Genomic DNA, 15,605 nt, shown 5'->3' with positions numbered 1-15,605 from the left:
ATCGTCCAAGAAACTTTTTTTTTTAGTAATCGCTCACACAGCTAGCCGCTCCTACAGCACAGCACATTTCACTGATACACTGATTTAATCTCCACAAGTCTCTAGTCACTGTACTATGAAGTCGCAAGAAGGTGGTTCCTTCTACCGGTTACCATAGTAACAACGTGTTTCACGTTTGCAACTAAACTAAGACTAAGCATTCTGTTTGTTTATAAAATCTAGCAGTGCATATCTGAGTCATCGAGCCGCTCTGTATTTGTATAATGTTTAAATTTTCTCAAATTTTTTGTTTCATGTCTTGAATACACAATTTCTTTGTATCAGAATGGAGGCTGTAACATTATTGTTATTTTTAAACTCCCTCTCAACTCAACTCATGTTTGAAAATCTGGATGGTCTCCTTCACCTAGAGTTCAATAAGTGACATCAAATAAACATGGCTGCATCAACAACAAACAAAGTATTTTGAACAAGGCATCATATCTGATCGGCGCTACATGATACAACCCACCAACGTTAAACCCACCATGTTGACAGCATCCTGGTCAAAAGAGCTGCATTCGATGTTCTCTGGGTAGTGAGCCAGCACTTTGGATTTGAAGGTCCGTTTTAAGGGACTCTGGTCAAAGTTCTCGCCTGGAAAAAAAAAAAAAGAAAAAATGATGAGTGGAAGAAGGGAAAGAGGGCAACATCTAAAATTATAAAGATCTTATATTCAAGTGATGATAAGATCTTGACCTTATATCTAATATCAAGCCTTTTTTTGTTTTTGATCTCGGATGAACACCGGGGCAACATCAGCATAAATCAGGGTGGAGTCCATGCATATGAGATGTACATGTGAGTAAACTGGGGCATGCCATGTGCACCTGATGTGTGATTTTAATAAATAATTAGAGGACAGAAGCTCAGAGTCGGATGTCAGATTGTGATCAGATGCTCATTTTGTGTACCTTGGATGAAAAATATATTTAATTGCAGAAGTTAAATAACATGGAAGTCTGTTTATTTGGATAGAACACCAGGAAAAAAGAAAATCTCAGACAGACAGACAGACAGACAGAGAGAGAGAGAGAGAGAGAGAGACCCTAAGAAAGAACCCTATTAACCCAAACCTAAATGAGGAACATAAGCCCGATACATGTCACTAAAAACATGTAGTTTAAATATAAAGGAGAAGGAAGCAGAAGCAGCAGATTTCTAAAAAAAAATCAGAGCAAAATGACCCACATTTTAGCACCGTGCCTCATGCAGGAAGGGTTGAGAGGAAGAGAGAGAACAGTGATCTGTAGGAGAGGTGTAACAATAGAGAAAGAGTATCACGGTGTTCACGCACTGGAGCGTATGGGTGTGGGTGCGTGTCTTAAGGTTGTGTAGCATCCGTTCAGCTGTTTAGTCACTAAAACGTTACCGAAAGCACATTTATTTGTCTTTATAAACACATTGAAAAAGAAAATTGGTGTCAACATTGGTATTAGCTTTTAGCACATTAGCAGGGCATGCTAACTGTATTAGCTACAAACAGTTTCACTCAGTAAGACTATAGACAAACCTATATGCATGTATATTCTTTTACTAGTTAAAGGCAAATTAAATAACACTAAACTGTGAGACAGGTGTTCAACGTATATAATGTGTCAGGTTTTATCTAGTGTCTAGATGATCAGCAGTTCAGGCGAACTGTATTAGCTATGTGTAATATACAATATATATGTACAGAATATATATATATATATATATATATATATATATATATATATATATATATATATATATATATATATATATATATATACACACACACACACACACAAATATATATGCATGTTACTTGCTAAAGGCAAATTAAATATTATACTTTATAATTATAAAAAATACTTTATATACTTTTTATATAAATATTATACTTTATAATTATAAAAAACAGTTGTTTGATGTATATTATGTGTCAGGCTTTGTATTAGCTATTAGCCAGTTAGCAGCACAAGCTAGCTGTAAACATTCTCTTACAAGGCTGTTCATCAAAGTATTTTCTTCTACCTAGTTAAACACAAATTAAAGAACACATTAATCTGTGAGGGTTATTTGATAAATTATTAATAAAACTATTAATAAAATTATTTGATTAATAAACAGTTATTTGATGTATATTACATGTCAGGCTACATATTACAGTAGCTTCTAGATGATCAGCAGCAAAGGCTAACTGTATTAGATACAAACACTGTCTTCAAAGACTCCACACAAACCAATATATGCATATTAAATAATAGACTAACGTGAGGAAAAAAATTATATTATTAGTTGTTGATGTATATTATGTGTCAGGTTTCATTTTAGCTATTAGCAGATTATCTGCAGGCTAACTGTACTAGCTTCAAACACACTCTAGAGACAACGATGATCTCTTCTACCTCCTCCCAAGCTTTATTTTTCTTCCTAATTTCTCTATACACATTTAACAAGCTTCCGTATATGTCATGATAATAAAGATAGTGTCAGTTGAAAAAATTTATTTGAACCAGTTGTTGGGATTTGTCACTTTACTGCATCATACCTAATTTAACATAACTTTAAAAATCTGCGTCCTCATCATCACTTAAAACTCAGCTCCGGTTTCACACATACGCAGAAAAGAAGCTGCCATCTGGCTTTTTTTTTTGGATGCTCGCTAATGTGAACACACCATAATAAGAAGAGAGAAAAATAAAAATAAACTGACAATGAATTGGGGAGAAAAGGATGGGAAGGCAAAGGTAGTAGAATAGTTAGGAGATTAGTGGTAGAGGTTAGTGATGCCGAGGTTTACCTGCCGTCACGGCCTCTGGGTCTCTGCCCTGACGATCTGCCTCTAGCCACTGGTACAACGCTGACATGGAGCATAAGCAGACAAACAAAAATGCAAATGTCAAACCAAACATGGATGGAGAAACATAAATGAATAAATGGAACGAATACATGAAAACAGGCAAGTGGGGGTGGTGGTGGTGGGGGCTTTAGTGCTTTAATTGGTGAGTAGTGGGTTAATGTGGGGAGTGAAGTACAAGACTGGAACAAAACCTGGTTAAGAAGGTTAAAGAAACGGTTGTGTTATGAGTAAATCATGTGTGAGATTCTAAAAATGGTCAAATAGCCTGTCATTATATGGTGACACATTAGATCTTGACTTACTAAAGTCCTTAGCTCTGTCTTTGTTCTACGTAGCACTATGGTCCTGGAGAAACCTTGTCTCATTTCACTATGTACTATATGTACTGTACAGCTATATATGGTTGAAATGACAATAAAAGCTTCTTGACTTGACTCTTGACTCTTATGTGTGCCAGCTGACTCAATTACTGAAGTCAAAAAAAGGGTACCATTGTGTTCTGATTAAGAGAAATAGAAACTAGCAACAGCACGAGCGCCCTCTGGTCCTTTACCCTTATGTCCTGGCTGTATGGACCAAAGCAAAACACCTTCAATAAGAATCGTGTGTCCCAGACGGTTTACTGAGCATGAAGTAGTAAAGAAACCAGAATGGAGAAAATCAGAGCTATCTAGGTAGTAAAAGTTCAGAAAAACTATTTAATCCTGTAGCCAAAAAGTACAGATCAATGCTTAAAATGGACCAAAGGCAACAGCACAATATGGTGTAAAGTAGAGATTTACCACCCAAAAAAAAAAAAAAAAACAGAAATGATGTGCAGTAATGACAGAAATTCCACAAGTTCCACAACTATTTCCCCAAATTAGACACAGCTAAAATTCATCATCGCTACAGAATCTACCAGACGCTACCAGTCGTTGACCTTTGACTCCTGAGTCAGACCTTTGTGTGTAAACTCTTTGGTGATGATGTCTGATGTATGATGTATGAAGTAATGTGAACCTGCCCCTGTGTAAATTCTGACTCCACACAGCTCATCTGATTACACAGAACTTTGTATATATTGTTCTATCACAAGCTCTCGCTTTCTGGAGAATATCTTATGTTCATGAAATCTCAGTGTTTGATCGATTTAGTAAACTTTATACAAGAAAACATTTAACATCAGATTATTATCCTTATGAAGGAAGCCACCAGAACATTTCTGCAGCAGGTGGGGAAACAAAAATGAAAGATTTTGACCCAAAAAGATTAAACAGACCTAAAACGTGTCAAATAATTTTGACAATAAAAATAATTATAAAGTAAATAAATCCTGTTTTTGTTCGTTTTGACCGTCGCTCTCCTCTTTATCACCGATCATCATCATCATCATAAACGTCACCGTGTGAACATCGGACACCTGAATTCTAAAAGGATGTTGAACTGTTTACTGTGTTACTGCAGAATCGCTCAGAAATCCAACATCCAACTGAGATTTAGAGATTGCTGCAGTTCCTGAATTCACAGTCAAAAAATATTAATACACTAATTAATTTCTAAGTTCATTTTATTTCTAGACCTGAAACGGCGTAGATGCTGAAGAAATAAATAGTTTACTACACTATATAATAAATTAAAATGGAAAATCACTATCAGGTGGTCAGTGTGAACACAGTAGAAGTGTGTGTGAGGGTTAGAATGCTGACTTTATGAACACAAGCAGTCATTGCTCGTCCTTCATCAGAGCAACCGTGTGAATAAACTGCTCAGTAGAATTCCCACATCATTAATCACAAGATTGTTGAAGCAACACATCAAAACACAGGATCAAGCTTGTTTCCAGAAACCTGTGAAAAAGCTCTCTGGGAGTCTGGCTTCCTGCCACCAGCCGTTTAAAAAAAAAAATTTTTAAAAATGGGGTGGCGCTTAAGATCAGCATTTACCACATAATTCACATTCGCACCTACAAACATTGCTACGTCCATCATCGTCTTTTTTCTCTCTCTCTCTCTGACCTGCACAGAACTCCTTTAAAAATTTCATACCTCATATGAAATAACCTCATACCTCACGTGTTCAAATTAGACCACAAGCATCTGTGTACTGATTTCAATTAAGGTCCAGACAACAGAACGAGTATTTATATATAAGTGCAGCATGTTAACAAAAGGAAAAATGCTCCATTTCAATAACAAATCAGTGACATGTAAAGCAGGTATGTGGTGTTTGTGCAGCCTTATCAGAGGACGATGTTTATCTTATGAGTTGGCGCTCATCACAGAGCAAAGTCGACAACACACACAAACACACACACACGCACAATGACACAGAACGAACCATTGACAAATCCCTTTGACCTTCTGCTTCACTCAAAACTCTACGACACAAAACTCTCTACAACAAGAGCCTTAACCAACAACTTATTTGGACTGCGGCATAAGTTCTCTATTTTTCAATAAAAAATATATAAATAAATATATACAAATAAATGCAAATAAATAATTACAAATAAATAATTAATTATTAAATAATAATACAAATAAAACCATGCATTACTGTTTATTGACAGAGATTCAGAACTGAAACATGATGTGCTGTTGTTCATATACATATATAGACAGACACTCTTTTTTCTTTTTTTTTTTTAATGTTCTGATGTGATTCAGGACAAGCGTCACACAAACACAATCACGGTTAATATTCAGACGGAAACCGTATGCGCTCATGTGTTACTCAGACACACCCGAAGGTTTATTGTGTTTATTCCTCTGCTTCATCACCTTCGCAGCTGATATCTGTTTCTGAATCATTTCATTTGATGAAGCTCACACACACACAGACACACACACAGACACACACACAGACACACACACAGACACACACACAGACACACACACACACACACAGACACACACACAGACACACACACAGACACACACACAGACACACACACAGACACACACACAGACACACACACAGACACACACACAGACACACACACAGACACACACACAGACACACTATTTTAGAGATGCTAATCAGCCTACAGGACATGTCTTTGGACTGAAGGAGAAAACCAGAGAACCCAGAGGAAACACAATGCACTGAAAGCACTGGAAAACAGGAATCAAACCACAAGCCCAGAAGAGTAAACATCTCTGCCCTGAAATCTTACACCCGAGCCTCCTTCCATAAATGATTCATCATTAGACCCAGTTTATGTGAAGTCTCAAAGTATAAGCGGTCCTGACTCTTATTACTGGAATATTCAACAGTGCCATGTTGGAAGAGTCTAATTTGACATGTTGTTGCGCTCAGGGTTAAACGTTTTCCCCCTGAAAGACGCAAGTACCCTGTACCTCAGGGCATGTGGCTGAATTTCCGATTCAGATTCTTCAAATCAGCTCCTCAGTCTAGTCTCCTCAGAGTGACACGTCCTCTCGGATAATCAGACAATGTTGAAATAAACGAGCTTTAAATGAATACCGACCGCAGTGCTGATTACATTAGCATAGTCTTTGTACGTGTAACCACTCAGGACTTGAGACATCTAGGACCATTCTGTGCTTGACGATTCCTAAGATCTACGACCTTTCTCCACCATTCTGATGTGTAGAGCTTTTATTTCCCCAGTACTAAGCACTGGATAACATTATTACACAAAGACAGAGATGGGCTTCAGTGTACGGACGTCACAATGCTTGCTTTGACTTCCTGACTCCGGAAGTCTCGCTACACAGTCATTGCTTATGGAAGCAGCATGTGGATCCTAATGCTTGGTTCGGCACATAATGCAGAATTACTGAAAGTTAAAAACAGCACGTTTTGCATGCATATCTTCATACATTTTAGCCTCAAATAGGAATTCCTACTCAGTCTCGATTCATCTTCAAATTCTGCAAGTGACGTCAAAACGATATGGCCGCTCATAGCATCGACACAATATGGTCACACATAGCGTCCCTATTCACAGCTTTGTTGCGTCTCTGGACTCGGCCACATCTAGTCAGCAATGCTCGTTGTCATTCATGCCGCGATCTCGCTTTAAAAATAAAAGATCTCCAATGGCTTTGTCGTAGCATTACTAAAGGTCGTAATTCCCTACTCAGGAAACCCAGAGCTCAGCAAGTGACATCAAATCAACATGCCTCCTCAAAGCATCAAGCATTTTTAAATGAGTTTTACTGCAAGTATTAGCTTTAAATACATCAAAATGTTCGTGTACTAAAAGATACACATCAGTCGTTACAGTTAACTGGTTGCTAAGAAAAGACAAACGCGAGGGAGCGGTCCATAGTTTCTCCCACAGTTTGAGGTGGAATCAAAACAAAAACCTAGCTCGAGTATACCCAATGAAATAAAACAACCTTAAAAATGTCCCAAAACCTTCTTGTCTAGCTTGAACAAAGTTGAGTCTATGGTTTTATTTCACTTCTAGAGACAGGGGGGAAAAAAACAAAAACACAGACACACCAGGATCTGTTTACGCAAGTGTAATAAAGAGAATCTGACAGAAAGCAGCACTGCACTGATTTACTGCATCAGCATGGATCACACAGTGACGGGAAACTGACTGATCCAGGCGTTAAAGCCTGAATAACTGGGAATAAACGGAGCGAGACGGGTTTGAGGTGTGAGAGACGGAGACTGTGGAACAGTAAAATTCAAAGAGCAGCGTCCTCTGAAGCAGCATTAATGCTAACGGTGCAGGTGTGAATTAGGGAAATGAAAGCAGTGAGAAGATTCGAACAACTAGTGCATCAAACGTAGCGGCTCTGCTACACGTGTGACCACAGAGTGACAGTACATCCTCGAGACGAGACCGAGAACACACACACACACACACACACACACACACACAGATACTACCCTTACTCACTCACAATAATACGATCCTCACACTCACGCACACACACATGCACAGCTCAGTGGTTAGAATCTGGACTACTGAAAGACTGAGTCTGCTATTGTTGGGTTAGTGAGCAGTGTCTGTAGCTCTCATCTCAACTCAGCTGTAATTCAATTCCGATAAAATCATCTGACAAAGAACGCACAAAAATTGGGGTGAACATCTGCCACCATTCGGTGTGACACCGTGCTGATGTTTTTCACCGTTTGTTACATGATAAGAGGTCATGAAAAATGTACATCACTCACATCATCAGGTTCCCAGTACAGCAGTAGACTACTGCTCGGTGTGCTGCTCTCAAACTACAGCCAAACCTCCTGACAGTCAGAAATCTTACAGCAGAGATTCTTAAACTTAACGCTAAGAACACCTGGTTTATATAACAGCAAACTATAACACAGCGGTAACGCAAGTGGTATTATTACACACACACCCTCATGCTCTCTGTGCGCATCTTCAGGACTTGCATACGATTTAAAGGACAAAGTTCTAGCCCCATCCATCTGGTTTTCAGCTCAGACTAACATTAAAACGCACTGTAGCAATAAAATATTACACCGTTTTCATGATTGTCCTCATGAGCTGCATCTCAAACCGAAAACCTTGCTCAATTTTTTTGCTCTTTCATGGTATTTGTCTATTTTACCAATTTATATCAGATAAGCCTTTAAACTATTAGATTGCATGTTATTTTAATCTTTTCATACGCTTCCTGGTCTCAATACACAGCAATATGTTTCGGATCACATCCTTATGTACCTTTCTATAAAGGTAGTACTTTTATTGAGTACAGTACTAAGCAGGATTCCTATTCCAGTTCATCTAGCTTTCAATCTTACAGAAAGTTGGTCTTACAGGTCAGGATTTTGAGCCCAAGCACCTCCAAGCTGCCCCCAAAGAGCCCATAAACAATACCCTCACCGCTCCAGAGAGCTGTATCTTCCTAACAAGATGGGCTTTGAAGGGGAAATAAAACAAATCTCCCAGTTCTGTGACGTTTATGTGATAAATAAAGGCTTCTTCTTATTCTAACCAGACAATAGGGTCAAGAGTATATAGCATTCAAAAGAATTGAAGAGTATTTGGTTAAAACAAGACGCTAAGTCCGATATTTCATTCCTGTATGAATTTGTTTAAATTGCATGGCGTAACGCAGGTGGTGCTTATGTATGTATGTGGATGTATTTGTGTTGTAATGTATCTTGAAACTGAAACTCTACTGAGCTATAAACAAGTGAGCAGGTGTGTAATGCAAATGTTCCTACACTGCAATAACGTGAGTATTTGTTTTCTAACTAGATTTGGACATTTGAAGCCAGCGATCATCTTGTGTGCAGTGAGGAACTCGCTGTAATATTTAAAGAATAGAGAATTATCGATCTGATTTGAAAAGAGAAGACGACGACGGGATAACTCATGAGACTGTAGAAGAGGGGAAAAAAATTAGAAACCTGCGCAATAATTTGTCAAGCAGAAAAAATCTTTCTTCTCTTTTTTTTTTAATATATAAAACCTGTTTTCTGCATGTCATAATGTTGAGAAACATTAAGAAAACTTCAGATGCAGTTAAACAGCTCTAGGGAAAGTCTGTGATTTGATCTTGGGCATGAGAAAGCTTGTCTTGTGTGATGAAATTCCCAAGGAGTCATCTAAAGTCTGAAGTGATTCGTTTAGGAACTCGTCTGTTTGCCTAGCTAGTAAAATGATGTATTGTTTGTTGAAACAAGCTGAAAATTTGAGCACTAGTTTCTGCCGTAACCTGATGGAGTTATGAGTAAATAATATTCAATATCCTTTCTAAATAGACTGGCGTATGAAAAGCAGGCGATCAAAGTAGGCACAGAGTCAGAGCAGCCTGCAGTCCAATCATCAGGATACTCACCTCAGATATACAAGGGCCCTGGACAACGATCATGTCCGTGAAATCACAAGCTTAATCATAGTGAATTCTTAAACTCTAAGCCTCCTCAAGTGTACGATTACACAAACCCACAAAAAAAGGAAATGGGCAAGAAAATGATTTCAGTGCTGGATTACTGTGGAAAAGGTTGAGTGTGTGGTGTATGTGTAGTGTGGTTTGTCTAATATGTGTGGTGTGTGTGTGTCTGAGTAGTGTTTGGTATATGTGTGAAATAATTCCAGTGCCCAATTACTGGAAAAGCTTGTGTGTGGGGTGACTTTGTCGGTGTAGTTTGTGGTATACGTGCGAAATGATTTTAATGCTGGATTACTGTGGAAAAGCTAGTGTATTTGTGTGTAGTGCATGTCTTTGGTGTAGGTGTAGTGTGTATATGTGTAGCATGTGTAGGGTGTAGAGTGTCTGGTATACGTGTGTGGTATTTGTAGTGTGTGTAGTATATATGGTGTGTGTAGAGTGTGTGCAGTATGTGTGTAGAGTGTGCACGCAGTATATGTGTAGTGTGTAGAGTGTGTGGAGTATATGTGTAGTGTGTAGAGTGTGTGCAGTATATGTGTAGTGTGTAGTGTGTAGTATATGTGTAGTGTGTAGAGTGTGTGTAGTATATGTGTAGTGTGTGTGCAGTATATGTGTAGTGTGTAGAGTGTGTGCAGTATGTGAAGTGTGTGCAGTATGAGTAGTGTGTGTGCAGTGTATTTGTAGAGTGTGTGCAGTATATGTGTAGTGTGTAGAGTGTGTAGTATATGTGTAGTGTGTAGAGTGTGTGTAGTATATGTGTAGTGTGTGTGCAGTATATGTGTAGTGTGTGTGCAGTATATGTGTAGTGTGTGTGCAGTATATGCGTAGTGTGTGTGCAGTATATGCGTAGTGTGTGTGCAGTATATGCGTAGTGTATAGAGTGTGCAGTATATGTGTAGTGTGTGTGTGTGTGCCTGCCCTCTGGTATTTAATACATCTGTTCAGTCATGCACAGATGATCAACAGGAAATGTGTGTCCATGGACTTAACGAGATCAGAGAAAGTGCTGCATTCCGGTTTGGCAGGATTGAATCTGGAAAACTCATCTCTCTCTCTCTCTCTCTTTTCCTCACAATTTAGCCCTGCTAGAATGAAATATAAACAAACACTTCTTAATCTAATCTGCAACAATAGCAAGCCTTTGAATCGAGTTTAGATAGAGAGGGATAACAGTCTCGCTCCTATTTTTCACCACAATTGAAACTGAGAGTGTTGTCATCTCAGCCAGCCTCACTGCTACAGCATCTTTTTTGCACCCTTAGCACTTTTATTCGCTTACAGATGATAAGTTGATTGTCACTGTTCCATGATTTCCATCACTTACAGCATCATCGGGTTGGGTACGAAAGCTAATTACAGGCTTCTCACACCGGTTGCGATATACAATCATCTCCACAACAAAACACATGACTGCTGAATGTGAAGAAAACACACCGAGATAGTTCAGCATTTGCTCAGTTTTAGTGCACTTTCATACATGAAACTATCTTATGACTCGTTAGCTATCTGGTTTCGAAGTGCAAGTAATTCAATGAACCAAAACACACACACACACCCCAAATTGTCTGAAAGGCTACAAATCTACATATAAAACTATTATTCATTGATTAGAGATCCAGCAAAGGAAAAATGCAAACAAACCTTTACCAAGTTCAAATACAATGGAAATGAAACGTCTACACAATCCTGTTAAAATGGCAGGTTTTTTGTAATGTACAGAAATTAAGCTACAGGAATATCTGGCAAGTACTGACAAACAATCGGTCATATTCTTTAGGTCTGGGTTATGGGGTAGGATGGATAGACGGATGCATTTTCTCACAAAAAAAGCACCAAAAGATAAGCATACCTACAGTGTAGCATGGTGGTGGCAGCATCATGCTTTGGTGCTGCTTTTCTTTAGCCAGAAATTGTGCTTTTATTGAGGTAGAGGGAATCATGAATAACTACAAATACCAGGAGATTTTAGTGCAAAACATTCAGCTATCTGCTAATAATCTGAAGCTGTAAAAGAATCTCACCCTTTCCACACGACAATGACAAAGCATACATCCAAACTGGAATGATCTGGCCAGACACCAGACTCGAATCCCACTAAAATCAGCGACATGAAGCAGTCTGTAAACAGGAAATGCCTCTACAGTTTGATGAATCTGGAATGTTTTTGCAAAAAATGTGAGAAAATATTGCCAAGTCAGGACGTAAGCGCTGATAGGCTGCCTCTTACACAGCCTTACTTACTCAGTTTTCATTGAATATTTATACCCTTCACATTCAGGGTGGAAAAACACTGGGTTAACAGGGGTGCGTAGACCTTTACATCCCGGGACGATAATCATCATTTGGCTCAATTTTCATCTCACGTGTACCATACAAGACCGCTAAATATACACCATGATTGGTTCACTTCAGGATGGATTGGACTTGGAACAAATCTACTTCACTCTGAGGACACTCTGAGACAATCACCTGAGTTTGAGTCGACACAGGTTCGAACAAACTTTACGCATTATAACGAGCAGATGATTAAAATCTGGATGTGAAAAACTCAGGCGTGAGATGCCTGCTGAGTGAAAGCATGTAAGAGGATGGAGTGGTGTCTTAGCACCCAACTATCATGATGTGGTAGCTCAGCGGTTAAGGTGTTCGACTACCAGACTATCGGAAGGTCATTGGTTCGAATCCCAGGTCCACCAAGTTGCCACTGCAGCAAGGACACCTTAACCCTCAATTGCTAAGGTGTATAAACTGAAATAAAAATGTAAGTCACTCTGGATAAGAGTGTCTGCTAAATGCTGTAAACGTAAATATCAGAAATATTACATAAAGTCAGATTTGTTTACAATTTCAACCAGAATGGTGTTAAATGGCATGCATGCACAACACAGTTATTTTTTTTAATCTCTGGAATATTTACCGGAAGCTGACATTTAAATCACAGGTCATTTTATTATAAGGGATTTTAATCCGAATAACCGTAGATCGGGTGGGTTTTTAAAACGTTTACGTTTGAAAGAAAGCGTTATTATAAGAAGGTCAAATATTTAACCGGAGTGTATGAGAAAAGAATAAACAGTTAACGGGTGTGTGTTTATATTAAGAAACAAAGTAGGTTTTACAGCATGGCGCAGATGAAATAAAGGACGAATCGTCTCGTTTAGAGGCGGAATAGAGGTGGGATTTAAACAAACTCCGTCTGGGGGAAAAAATCAAAAGACAGTAAGCTTTGGATCAGCTGCGTGAGGTCATGGATGGAAAATAAACACCCTGTGTGTGCAGGATAAAGCGTGTGGATGAGGTGTTACCCGCTAAGGCGTCGGGCTCGAGGCCCGTGTCGTTGTCCAGTCCACATAACACGAAGTAATGGGCGAAGCGACACGACGCCGTTGTGCTCGCGCTCATCTTCTCGGCTCGCTTTGTCCAGCTAATCCGCGTTCTTCGTGGTTTATTTTTATGACCGCACCGAATCCATGTCCGAACCGGTTTCAGTAAGAGATTCTTTTTTTTTTCTCTTTAGAACGTAAAAAGATCAGAACACACACGCAAAAAAAAAAAAATCTCACGAGGACACGAAGCCCCTTTAAGTCGCCGTGTTTGTTTGTGTGCGCGCGCGCGCCGCCGGGTGAGAGATGTGATATAGAGCTCCGCTTACTGACAGTTCGGAGTCGGGATAGTGGCGTGCACGCGCGCGCTCATGCGCGCACCCTGACACGGTTCTCGACCAATCACGTTTTTAAAGCTTTTTTAAAAAAAAAAAAACCTTTCGGCTAATTCGTTGACTGTGATTTTGTGACCGGTTGCGTCGGTGCGGGATTCCTGCACCCACATAGGAAGACTTTTAACCACTTGGAGTCGCTTCTTATTTAAAAACGTCATATAAAGGTGTCGGGAAAACTCTAACTTCGGGAATGATGCACACACACACACTCACATTCACACATGCACTCACACACACTCACATTCGCACATGCACTCACACTCGCGCACACACACACAATTTAACAATTGTAAGCAGCTTTACAGAGGTATGGAAACAGAAGAGAGAGAAAAAGAAATAAATATATAATAATAAGAAGAAGAAAAAATAAGAATAGAAATAAATAAGTGAATATTTACAATTAAAGTTTAAAATTAAGTTAATTTAAAAAAGATTAACTTCAAATTTAAAATACATCCCTAATGAGCGAGCCAGAGGTGACGGCGGCATGAAAAACTCCCTGAGATGATATGAGGAAGAAACCTTGAGAGGAACCAGACTCAGAAGGGAACCTCATCCTCATTTGGGTGACACTGGACAGTAAATAATGTAAATGTATATAATGTCATTTCTACAACTCGACACCACTTGCCCTAGCCTAGAGAGACAAACCTTAACTTCTTGCCCAAACCTTTCCTTAGCCTAAGGCTCACACGTTAGCACAACCCTAACCATAGGCAAACCTTAAACAAAGCCTAAGCCTAGGCAGGGCCGTCATTTACTTACTGTGTGTAACCTCTCTATGAACTCCAGGCTCAGTGAACACCAGGAGGCGCTGTTTAAACACCCGGAGGCCTTCCTGTGAAAGAGCACTGATATGTCAAGATGTAGTGACCAAGCGACAGAATTTTGTTTTTCTATTTTCTTCTGTATTTTCTTCTTTCTCATTATATTTTTAATTGATTTTCTATTTTTCTACCGTGTTGTCTGTTGGTTTTTCTTCTTCTTTCTACTTTATTTTCTATTCGTTTTCTATTTTTCTAATACATTTTATGTTGTTTTTTTATATTTCTGCTGTATTTTCTATAGTTTTATTTCTTTTTTTTTCTTAGTATTTTCAATTGTTTTTCTATTTTATACTGTATTTTGTGTTGGTTTATCTATTGTTCTTCTGTATTTTTATTGCCTTTCTATTTTTCTGCTGTGTTTTATATTGTTTACATAATTTTTATTATAATGCATTAATAATAATAATAATAATATCAATAATAATTGATAATTATTATATTATCATAATAATATCATTATTTTGGTATATATAATTTTATATTTTTATGTGATATAATTTTCCTTTGATTTCTATTGGTTTTCTATTTTTCTTTTTTTTTGTTTTGGAAAACAATAATCTCTAAAAATCTGAATAAATTCTCTCTCTCTCTCTCTCTCTCTCTCTCTCTCTCTCTCTCTCTCTCTCTCTCTCTCTCTCTCTATCTATCTAAAAATGACTATCATACCTTCAAATGTGTAAATGTTTTTGTGGTCTCATTACCAGAAAAACTCTGTATTTTAATCACCAAATGACTTGTTATAATTAGAGGTGTGGCTCATCTCAGCCTTTCCTTGTGGTTGAAACTGAAACGGTTTACTAAAGTGTCTAAGTCATTAGGTGACTTCATAACTCATTGTTTGGAGAATGCTTTAAGGCAAGTTTGAAAAAGCACTTAATTTACACAAAGGGTTAGGGGTTTTCAGTATTCTCAGCCTCATATCTCCAGCCTCTATCAGTATATGGTTTGATAAACAAGTCTGTAAATGTATTTGATTAAAATTACAGTAAATACTCAAACCAGCACATCTGAGATTAACATCCATGCCACAGATAAAGTCACAGAGATCACACTTTTTAATTATTCTAATTTTGTTGTGAACATTAAATGAAGCTCTTGATTTATTGGCCCTTGCTGCCTTGTAATTGGCTGATTAAACAATTACAGGTTAATGATGACCACACTCCTTTAGATGAACTCACACGGATGAATGAAGTTGTGGTTAGTGACCAATGTTACGACTTGCACTTTCCAGGCCAGAAAATAGATAATGTTAAGCAAAACTGTCTTGTTTTTGCCTGAAGTTATAGTGTACCTGAATATAACCACCTTACTGATACTCTTACCTATTACTGTTATTTGTCTCTACGGGGCTATAGAAATAG

At 38.3% G+C, this 15,605-nt stretch overlaps 1 protein-coding gene across 10 annotated transcripts in view; it reads right to left on the bottom strand.

Moving 5' to 3' along the window:
• dennd5b (DENN/MADD domain containing 5B) overlaps positions 1 to 13,367 on the bottom strand; it is a 37,004-nt gene extending 23,637 nt beyond the window's left edge. For 2 of the 10 annotated variants that reach the window (XM_060887455.1, XM_060887454.1), the window contains exons 1-3: positions 13,002 to 13,367; positions 2,810 to 2,869; positions 527 to 636 (exon numbers count right to left, since the gene is read on the bottom strand). In XM_060887455.1, the coding sequence (XP_060743438.1) occupies positions 527 to 636; positions 2,810 to 2,869; positions 13,002 to 13,098 (267 nt within the window). In that variant the 5' untranslated portion in view covers positions 13,099 to 13,367. The remainder of the gene's footprint in view (positions 1 to 526; positions 637 to 2,809; positions 2,870 to 13,001) is intronic. The other 8 variants (XM_060887447.1, XM_060887448.1, XM_060887449.1 and 5 more) reach the window with 4 other exon arrangements.
• Positions 13,368 to 15,605: the final 2,238 nt, after the last annotated feature.

Source organism: Tachysurus vachellii, chromosome 14 (assembly GCF_030014155.1).
Source record: "Tachysurus vachellii isolate PV-2020 chromosome 14, HZAU_Pvac_v1, whole genome shotgun sequence".
In the NCBI taxonomy this organism is placed as follows: Eukaryota; Metazoa; Chordata; class Actinopteri; order Siluriformes; family Bagridae; genus Tachysurus; species Tachysurus vachellii.
This window is presented reverse-complemented; position numbering and strand designations above follow the sequence as displayed.